The sequence below is a fragment of the Mus caroli genome, chromosome X (genome assembly GCF_900094665.2).
Source record: "Mus caroli chromosome X, CAROLI_EIJ_v1.1, whole genome shotgun sequence".
NCBI classification, from domain to species: Eukaryota; Metazoa; Chordata; class Mammalia; order Rodentia; family Muridae; genus Mus; species Mus caroli.
The window spans coordinates 98,468,535-98,479,840 of record NC_034589.1 but is presented as its reverse complement, the minus strand read 5'-3'; the positions used below and the strand labels follow the sequence as shown (position 1 = coordinate 98,479,840).

General features: G+C 33.8%; 1 protein-coding gene across 1 annotated transcript in view; it reads left to right on the top strand.

Annotated features, from left to right (window-relative positions):
* Window positions 1-11,306, top strand: part of Abcb7 (ATP binding cassette subfamily B member 7) — a 129,966-nt gene that overhangs the window by 104,147 nt on the left and 14,513 nt on the right. The window contains exons 5-13 of the mRNA XM_021152859.1: window positions 1,431-1,563; window positions 2,433-2,701; window positions 3,618-3,706; window positions 3,796-3,883; window positions 4,881-5,055; window positions 5,919-6,076; window positions 6,639-6,802; window positions 6,954-7,083; window positions 10,808-10,979. Coding sequence (XP_021008518.1) covers window positions 1,431-1,563; window positions 2,433-2,701; window positions 3,618-3,706; window positions 3,796-3,883; window positions 4,881-5,055; window positions 5,919-6,076; window positions 6,639-6,802; window positions 6,954-7,083; window positions 10,808-10,979 — 1,378 coding nt within the window. The remainder of the gene's footprint in view (window positions 1-1,430; window positions 1,564-2,432; window positions 2,702-3,617; window positions 3,707-3,795; window positions 3,884-4,880; window positions 5,056-5,918; window positions 6,077-6,638; window positions 6,803-6,953; window positions 7,084-10,807; window positions 10,980-11,306) is intronic.

Sequence of the window (11,306 nt, the reverse complement as noted above, 5' to 3'; positions counted from 1 at the left end):
GACACTCCAGAAGAGGGCGCCAGATCTCATTACGGATGGTTGCGATCCACTATGTGGTTGCTGGGATTTGAACTCTGGACCTTCGGAAGAGCAGTCGGGTGCTCTTACCCACTGAGCCATCTCACCAGCCCCTGGAAGTTTTTCTGACCTCAAGTACCAAGCTTCAATTTTGATCTCACCTCTCATGTCATTAAACCTCATAACATCTGCCTTTCCTCAGATATTGTATATACCACACACATGCATAATAAAAGTTCATAAGTATATCATGAGAGTGATAATATTGAAGTATAAACTATAAAATGTTCTGCAAGCTCTAAGAAAGTGTTATGAATGATAAAAGATTCAGATTGATTGAGCTTTGGAAAGTGAAAAAATCGTGAGGAAGAGTGGATAGTTAGAAACCTTAAAAATTCAAGCCTGGTACCATAGAACAGTAGTACATAGTTAATTGAAATCTTGATCAGTAAGATTTACATAGGTTCTATTAGGAAATAGTTAATTCTTTTTTTTTTCTGGTTTTTCGAGACAGGGTTTCTCTGTATAGCCCTGGCTGTCCTGGAACTCACTTTGTAGACCAGGCTGGCCTCGAACTCAAAAATCCGCCTGCCTCTGCCTCCCAAGTGCTGGAATTAAAGGCGTGTACCACCACACCCGGCTCGAAATAGTTAATTTATAATGTTTAACAAGAGAGTAGCATAGCAATAAAGCAGGTGGTATATTTCCAGTGTGTTTAATAGGCCATATTCATTGTTTGTATTTTTTAAGTCTGTAATTTAATCTTTTCAAAGGTACTTTGATAGTCTGATAAATTTGCTGGACCTAAATGTTGCTTTCTGGATTAGAACTCTTTTTAGTATATTCTAAAAGAAACAGAGGGCAAATCAAACCATTTGATGCTTGTTTTATATGATAGAAGAACAAAGACTATTGTGAGCTAAACAGATCTGGCAGTGCTATTTTTCCCCAATAGTGAATCAATCACAGACAGTTATCATGTTTTAGCTTTTATGATCCTCTTTGGTATGTAATTTCAACTTCAAATTGTCTGGTTAAAAATAAATCATGTTGAAATATTTATCCCCTCCTATATGCAAAACATCATACTCTATAGGGGTAGGACAAAAAAGGAGTAGTATGATCTAAATCCTCAAGGATATAATTAAAAAGAAAAATATATACATAAATAACTATAATATAAAATATAGGTTGTAAATTAATATTAGCATGGCAGTGTGTCATAGGAATACTGAAATAGCAGAGCTTCCAGTGCCAAAGATTTTTATCTTTATAAATTAGAAAAATCATTTCAATTCCAGCAAATGTATTCCAGTAAACATTACCAAAAATAATAATTTAAGGAAAATATTTGTACTTTTATAATAAATGTTTTATGTATGATGGGTAATTGATGTTTTTTATATTTTTAGGCCATGAATATTGTGGTTCCTTTCATGTTTAAATATGCTGTAGACAGCCTCAACCAGATGTCGGGAAACATGCTGAACCTGAGTGATGCACCAAATACAGTTGCAACCATGGCAACGGCAGTTCTGATTGGCTGTATGTGTGATTCTTTAATCTGTCTACAGGTGTTGACTTTCTTCAAGAAGGTTTCATCATATTTGAGCAGATGACCTTTTAACTACAAATACAACTTAGCATTTTGGATTTTTATTATTTTATGTGAGATTTTTTTTGATCTGTTTTCAAAAATTCATTGTATGATATGCTTTGCAAAACTTCTGTGATATGGCAGCATTTTCCATGTTTGAGAAAAGGATAATATAAAGCAAGACATTAAATGCATTGCCACCATCTTCAGTAGACTTTTTATAAGATACCTCTCTTAAGAAAGCCAGTTCTTTTCTCACTGTTAATATTGAATGAAAATAGCTAATTAATGATCTATGAACATTCGTGCTTTGTTAAAATATACTCAGTGACCATGACAAACAAATACAATTTGAAAATAATAGAATGTTCTGTCAAATGTAATGGGGCCCCATACATTTGAAAGGACATTTTATAATACTTCATAGCAGAAGCAGGGGCTTGCTAAAAGCACTTGACTCTTCAGCATCTAAGCCTTTCACATTTGTTATTTGAGAGAATTGAATTAGATATTGTGCACTTACCCACAATGAGGCCATCTGGGCTATTTCTACATTAAAAGTATTTTAATTGGAAAAAAATCTTTCAGCATCTGAAATCTAGGGTCAAATAACATGGAAAGGGATTCATGATGATGAAAAGGTTAGTGTTCATTAGAGTAGATGAGCTCTAGGCTTCTTTTAGTGTAAATATTCTGTGTTATATTTATTTATTGGATGAACTGTTCATTGTACAAAGATTTCCTGCAGCCTTGTCACTTACACTACTATGATTCTAACATTTCTGTACCCCCCCCCCTTTTTCTTTTGTTATGTTAGATGGCGTATCAAGAGCCGGAGCTGCCTTTTTCAATGAAGTTCGAAATGCAGTATTTGGCAAAGTAGCACAAAATTCAATACGAAGAATAGCCAAAAATGTATTTCTCCATCTCCACAACTTGGATCTGGGTTTCCATCTGAGCAGACAGACAGGAGCTTTATCTAAGGCTATTGACAGAGGAACAAGGGGCATTAGTTTTGTCCTCAGTGCGTTAGTATTTAATCTTCTCCCTATTGTGTTTGAGATGATGCTTGTCAGTAGTGTTTTGGTAAGTAATACAGTTTTCATAGTAAGCTTTCATCTTACAGTCTTATTAATAGCAAGTGAATATTTGAAACTGTTATGCTTCTGCATACCATGATGCCAGAAAGATTTTGTAGTTTGTTTCATTATTTTGCCACAAGCATCAAAGGACTGTCTTTATTCTCTGTTATTCTTTTAGACACCTAGACCATTGATTAGTGCTTCTAATGGTTTTTTTCCTCCCAAGAATCTTGTATGTCACATATTGGATTGATGTGCTCAGAATTTACATTTCAATTTATGGATCCTAACATGTTAAAACAATGTAATCTTTTACTTAATTCCTTCTCTTTAGGCTTAAACTGTTTCAGTGTTAGAATTTGATGGTATAATTGTAGCAGTACCATTTGACTTTCTTTTCTTGTTAACTTGAGTGAATGTCTAGGTATTTGATTATTGATTAAGGTAACTTGTAAGCATCATAGTTTTTATAAATATCCTTTGACTGAAATTTGCTGCTGTGGTGCTTTAAAGTGAGAACATCAACTTTTTTAAAAAAATTGTTTCGTTTTATTGTTTTTAAAACAATAATTATAAGAAAAGGAATGCTTTGTGTTATCTGAAGAAGTGCATAGTATTTTAAATAACACTTTCAATGAAAGCAATAATATTCTCTACAGGCTTTCCATTTTGCTAAGTTTGAGACTTAAATGAAACTGCTATAACCAGTTATAATTTTGGTTCAAAGTATAATTAACCATGATTCATAATCATATTTTACTAAAATAACTATTTTTGCATTTTTATTTTACATGATAGAAAATGTTGCTAGAGTTTTTTACATACATGATAAATCTCTCACTTTTCTTATTTATTGGTAAATGATGAAAGTCAAAGATCATTTAACCCCTTCTTGTTATTTCTCTTGACTTCTTTTTCAGTATTACAAATGTGGTGCCCAGTTCGCATTGGTAACCCTAGGAACACTTGGTGCATATACAGCATTCACAGTTGCAGTTACACGGTGGAGGTATGCTAGTCCCCAGAGGCTAGTCAAGAATGCAGAAATTAGTTACACTATAGCATATGTTTCATGCTGTGTAAATCTTTGTCTTACAGAACTAGATTTAGAATAGAAATGAACAAAGCAGATAACGATGCAGGTAATGCTGCTATTGACTCACTGCTGAATTATGAAACTGTGAAGGTAAGCTGTTTAAGTATCCGGCTGTCTGACTTTCACACCAAGATTTAGTGGTCGCCATAAGGATATCAGATTAGAATAGGATCTCTCGGTACGATGAAATACATTTTTCTTTTGTTTAGGAATGTGCTGTCTTTCCTCTTCAGTTTTTATTTGGAAATATCAGAATTTTACCTTCTGAATTAGTTTATAAATGATCATAAATATGATTAGCATCCTGATTACAAATGAATATTAGCTAATTAAGCTGATGTACAAGTTCTTTTATCCTTCAGAGTGCCTAGTATAGTGTTTTCCCTCAATTATTTCATTCATTTTTACATTCATTAGCTGAATAATTGCTGAATTCCTCTCATGCAGAAAGCACTATGCTAAGTGCTATAATGGGAGAACGTAGTAAAAGTAGACCACAATGTCATTCTTGACTTCCCGTGATGTCATAGTATGCTAGAAAAGCAAAGTAAGTATTCAGATGACGACGCATCAAAAAGGCATGATCTGGTGAGGGCAGTGGCAACTGGGAATTCCAGGCATCGGGATGAGGATTTGTGAAGGAAATGTCACAAATAGAAAGCATGTTTAAATAATAAGTTTTAGGTTCCAATTGATTAGGTACTAAATGGTTATTGAATTTTGAATATAATCCTTTATTTGAAAACTTTCAGAAATACTGTAATCTAATATTGAAAACATATATACATATGTATATATATATACATATATATACATACAGATAGCCAGACATATATATATTTCTGTTTTTATTTTTAACAATTTCATACATGTATATAATGTATTTTGATTTTATTTACCTTCCCCCCCACACTTCTCTTCTCATCCCCTTCCCACTCCTGCTGACCCATTTTTTTTCTTCAAAGTTCAATTTTATATAGGATCTGTAAAAGTTATCTATATATCAAATGTAACAAAATTTATACCAATTACATAAAAGAGTATTTATTTGGATTCATCCATAGTTACTATTTTTATATATTTGTAGTATTTTAATAATGAAAAATATGAAGCACAAAGATATGATGGATTCCTGAAGACATATGAGACTGCTTCATTGAAAAGTACCTCTACTCTGGCAATGCTGAATTTTGGCCAAAATGCTATTTTCAGTGTCGGATTAACAGCTATAATGGTGCTTGCCAGTCAGGGAATTGTGGCAGGTAATGGGCCTATGGGTATCACATTTAGAGAATATTATAAATGGGTTAATGGAAAGAATAAATGTTTTGTGTTCATTGTAAAGTGTGTTCAACCCAATATTTAGCCATTTTAGAGTGTTTTTCTTTTCCTATCAGAATGTATTTTATTGATAATTCTTTTATTTCCTTTTGGTTAACACTGACTTACTCATTGAAAGTAAGAATTCTAGTTATGCATTTGATGGCTCTGTAACCTGATGCTTTAGGAGAAACATTTTTTTAAAAATTAACCATGTAATTTTATGATACCTTTAAAAAATGTTTTTATTAATTTGAGATAGCAACCTTTTTAGTATCTAATGTTTTTAATTTTTCTTATAGACCTGGAAAATAATGGCATTAATTTACTGTTTAGTTCAAAGGACTTGTTTTATAATCACCAGTATCTTTCTTGTAGTTTTTTCATTTACAAGTAATATCTGGTGTGACATTAATATCATTATTTTGGGTCATGAGAGTCATTCACTCCAAATTTTAATATATGTTCTTTTACAAATTTTCTTTTGTATACTGTACAAGAAGTGTTTACTTATGCCTTAGAGGAAAAACAGAAATATTTTTAACCTTCTACTTCTATCATTACTTAAATCATTCTTTTTGTATATTAAATATAGCATATAGGTATGCTTTTCCCTTTCCATACAATGTACACCAAGTTCCTACCTTACTTACTTCATGCATTCATAAACTGTACAATTTGTGTCAGTTTAAATGTTTCTGATTATGTATACTTAGAACTATTTGTCATAGAAATTGGCTCTAAAACTCTGTCCTAAACTGGGAACATTTATATCATGTCTTTCTTCTTCTGATTGTAAACTAAGGTGCCCTTACTGTTGGAGATCTAGTGATGGTGAATGGACTGCTTTTTCAACTGTCATTACCCCTTAACTTCCTGGGAACTGTATATAGAGAGACAAGACAAGCACTCATAGATATGAACACCTTGTTTACTCTGCTCAAGGTAGACACGCGGATTAAAGTAAGTAATGCATATTCAGATGCCTTTTCAAAAGAACATGAATGCTGTGTCGTGAACATTGGGTTGTTCAGGAACAGCTGTTCTCAACCTGTGGCCGTGACCCATTTAGGAGATCGCAGACCAGATGTCCTACATGTCAGATACACAATAGTAGCAAAATTACAGTTATTAAGTACTAACAAAATAATGTTATGGTTGGGGGTCACCACAACATGAGGAACTGTATTAAAGGGTTACAGCATTAGGAAGGTTGAGAACTACTGTTCTAGAAGAATATTTTTGTATCACTATGTTAGACAAACAAGTTCTTTACCATCATTTCTTCCCCAACTCCTCACCATGTTCCTAAAATGTTCCTAGCAATTGAAATATATAGGAATTTCTTATCCACATATTTTTATGCAGTGAAGAATGAAAAAAGAATATGGAAGTAGCCTTATTCCATTTACATAAACCTCCTTTCCCACAATTTTCCTTTTCTGACTGTTAATTAAAAACATTGTATGCAGAGCTTACTCTAAGTAGTATATTAAGTTGTTTTTTGTTTTTTCTTACCTGCTAGGACAAAGTGATGGCACCTCTCCTTCAAATAACACCACAGACAGCCACAGTGGCCTTTGATAATGTGCATTTTGAATACATCGAAGGACAGAAAGTCCTTAATGGAGTATCTTTTGAAGTCCCTGCAGGAAAGAAAGTGGCCATTGTAGGAGGTAGTGGGTCAGGGTGGGTAATTTAGTTATTTATAAAATTCTACATTATTGATGTGTAATTCTGGATGTGAATTTTTATCATAGGGAAATAATTAACTGTAGTTAAATGGAGCTTCCCTAATGACAACAGATGCTGATTAACCTTTTTTCCTCTCCAATTTCAGAAAAAGCACGATAGTGAGGCTGCTGTTTCGCTTCTATGAGCCTCAAAAGGGTAGCATTTACCTTGCTGGTCAAAATATACAAGATGTGAGCCTGGAAAGTCTTCGGCGGGCAGTGGGAGTAGTACCTCAGGTATTTAAAACAGAATATAAGTCTTAGAGGGGTGACGTATATATTAGTATAATCATTTGAATCTAAGGAGTCAACATATGCTAGTGACATAGTGTTAGACCTTTCAAGTGAAATTCTGCTTTTTTTGAAACAGTGGATCACCATATAGTCCTAGCTGGCATATGTAAATCAAGCAGTCCTCACAGTGTCCACCTACCTTAATCAAGCAGACATGGAGTCTAATCCGAGGTCTAAGACCAATCACTTCTGTGGGGCTCATCTCAGTTTCCTCATGATAAATAGATACTATTTATTATTATTATAGTCTAGAGAATACACATATACACACGCCAAGCACAATACTCACAATATATATGTTCAGAAAATTAAAAGTAACTTTAAATAGCTTTTAACATATTAAGTTTATAATTACAAAGTAGTTACTCTACCAAACTTAAGTTTTAAGCCTTATTTGCTCTTCGCTATGAGACATACAGTACATGACTCATTGTAATAATTTTAAAATGTCTAGTAAATGCTCTTGGGCCAGGAAAGGAAATTTAAAGTAAAGCCTGAGAAGACAGGAAATAGATAGCCTTATAGGATGTGTGGTTTGTTTGGTTTTTGGGATTTTTTAAAAGATTTATTTATTTATTTATTTATTTATTATATGTAAGTACACTGTAGCTGTCTTCAGACACTCCAAAAGAGGGCATCAGATCTCATTACGGATGGTTTTGAGCCATCATGTGGTTGCTGGGATTTGAACTCAGGACCTTCAGAAGAGCAGTTGGTGTTCTTACCCGCTGAGCCATCTCAGCAGCCCGGGTGTATGGTTTTATCTTGAAAATCTATAAAGGAATCAGAGACTCTGCCTAAATGGTAGAGTACGTGTCTGATTCATAACACCAGTATCAGATCTCTGGGAGCACAGATCATATGGGGAAAGGAGAGGAGAAAACCTGTAAGAAAGTCATCAGGAAGGATGTGGCAATCACACATGAAATTCCAGCACTTGGATAAGGTAGTTGCCTTCAGTTTGAGGCACACACCCCAAAGGTCCCCAAGTACTCCAGCATATGGCACTCCTTTCTGTCCTGTGTTTTCCTGACAATTCCAGATTTTAGTGAGTATAACACTAGGGAAATTGTTGAAATCCCACTCCTTTTCATATGCTCTGCTTTTGGTGGTAGAGTGCATTGTGAGCCCAGAAACCTGTTTTTTAATATTCATCTTAGATGACTCTGATAGATAGAAAGACAGACAGACTGACCAACCGACTGACCAACCGACCAACCAACTAACCAACCATGTTTGCCAAATGAACTACATTCTGGGCTGTAACCTCACTGGGTTCTGTGTTCTAATTCATATAAGTCTAATTCTGCTATTCCATTAGACTATATAATAGTTTCTCTCATTCTTTTGAAAATAAAACATTAAATTCACAAAAGAAGAAAAGCTGTCCATCCTTATTGGAGACATTAGTAATATAAAATTAAGTGAAAATGAAATAACACTTTTAGTTTAATCACCTTGATAAAGATTTTGAAATGTAGGATATCAAGTTTAGACACAACTCTGTGAAATGGGAGTCTTGCTCTTCTGAGAGAAGTATATAGCTTTCATAAGAAAATTAACAACACATATCAAGTTCTGGGAACGTGTCCTAATAGTTCTGCTTCTAAGAAATTTTAGTAAAACATTAAAAGGTACAACATGTGTCTTTACATAAACTGTTCACAACAACACCATTATTTATAATAGTGAAAAGTGGATCCCATATAAGTACCCAATCTGTACCCCATTGAAGCTTGAAGTCCTACAGGAGCAAGTGATATGTAGCCATTTTAAATCATTAAGTTTTCCCAAATTACATTGTTGTTGTTTACTTGACATACACGGGTATTTTGCCTGCATGTAAGTCTTTGTACTATCAAGTGCATGCCTGGTATTGAGATCAGAAGAGAATTTTGGATCCTTTGAATCTGGGGGTACATATGACTTGACTATATACTGGGAATTGAACCCAGGAAACCCTCTAGAAGAACAACCAGTCCACTTAACCCGAGGGCTCTTAACCAGTAAGTTATTTCTTGACACCAACATTAAAGTTTTAAAGAATATTGAGTATTGTGCAGTGTGTCATTACAAAGTTTGCTGAAAAATAGCAATCAAAATATTCCAGCTATACAATATAGATTAACACTTGCAAATAGAGAAAACGATGGAATAAATATTAAAGCATTAATGTTTTCTAGATGATAAAGTAATATATTATTTAATTTCTTAAATTTATAAAATTTATTTCTATTTATAAGTTGCATACCATGTTATAAGATACCTATAGATAGAAATGTGGTTACTTAATAAAATGCTCACTTAAATAAACTAAATTAACAATTGCTCTATATCCCACAGTTACCCATATTTACTGTGTGCAAAACATTGTGGAAAACTTCCATTTGTGTTGTGGTTTGGGGATAGGGTCTCACTCTCTAGTGCAGGCTAACATCAAGCTTATGGCGCTCCTACCATTCTCTGTGCTAGGATTACAAGAGTGGACTGCCATACCTTTTAGTTCATTTTCATTTTATCCAATTCTCTTGTATTTTTCTTTTTTTCAGTTAGCATTTGTTAATTTTTTCAGAATATGAAATAAAAATACTTCTGTGTGTAGAACTTTGAGTTTATTTGATACCAACTCAGTATGTCAAATTTATGTTAATAGTAGATATATAAACAACTAGAAAAATTTTGAAATAATATCTGAAGTTCTGGACCTGAAATGTAAAAGACCTTATTGGGTTTCCTAGTAAATATTAACAATTAGAGCCATTCAGAGACTGATAAAAAATAGATGAATACTCACTTGAAATAAATTATCTTTAGTATGCTATGTTAGAACAAGTTGAGCTATTAAATGAAAGCTTGCAGTGGACTTCCTCTAAAAACATACAAACATGGTGAACAAATTATTTGTTCTCTGAGTTTCAAGTCCAAAGTAAAAGCTTCTTACAAATGTATGGAAATATATTTAACCTCATCAGTAATTAAGGATATGTGAATGTAAACAAAAAGCCCATTTCACTCTAAAAGTCACAGCAAGTGAAAATGTGTAATAACCTGGGTTGCTAAAGATGCGGAGATCTAGAAGCCATGCATACCATTGAGTACAGAGCATGCATGTACATTACTAGCTACATTTTCAGGATAGCTAAGCAATAATATTATAGGGTAAACATAAACTTGACCTTTGACCTTTGACCTATCAGTTGACATGTTGAACTCCATGCATAAATACTCAGCTGTGTAAAGCCATTTATAAAATGCTATTTTACTCCAACATGTTAATCACATTAATGTACATTAATCGAGGAATAAGTAAATTATACCTGTTGTATGAAATATATAACCATTTAAAACAATGAAGTATGTTTCTGTTATTCAGAATGGACAACTCCATCATATGTTAAATTCAAAAAGCTATTTATAAAATAATTTGTGTAAACTGAGTTCCCTTGAATTGAAAAAGCATATGGTCAAGCATATAAATGTCTAGAAATAAATCTGGAATGAACACAAGAAGTCAGATGTGGTAATTAGGTCCACAGAGGGACCTGAGATTTCAGGACCCTCCTCAAATTAAAGGGCTTGCCATAGTTTGATATTTACTATTACCTTGTGTCTTTAAATATATATGTGTATACAAGCACACACATGTGTCTATATAAATCTGCTTCAGGATGCTGTCCTCTTCCATAATACGATCTACTACAACCTCTTATATGGAAACATCAATGCTTCACCTGAGGAAGTATATGCAGTAGCAAAATTAGCTGGTCTTCATGATGCAATTCTTCGAATGCCACATGGATATGACACACAAGTAGGAGAACGAGGACTCAAGCTATCAGGTAATCAAAGATTTTAAATCTTTTACTTGTATATTCTATTCAGACTTAATTATTGGGAGTACTTATTGACAGAAGTTCAGGTGTATTAGTGGTAATGTGAAATCCATAACCCTTATATTTAAGGACAGCAAAGATGTTACTCACCTGGAAAAGAGAAAAAGTAGAGTTAAGTAGATTAGTGCTGAATAATGTATCTCTCATCTCATTTCCTAGGTTGGGCTTAGTTCTTTAAAACTCCCACTTATAGCCGGCGTGGTGGCACACGCCTTTAATCCCAGCACTTGGGAGGCAGAGGCAGGCGGATTTCTGAGTTCGAGGCCAGCCTGG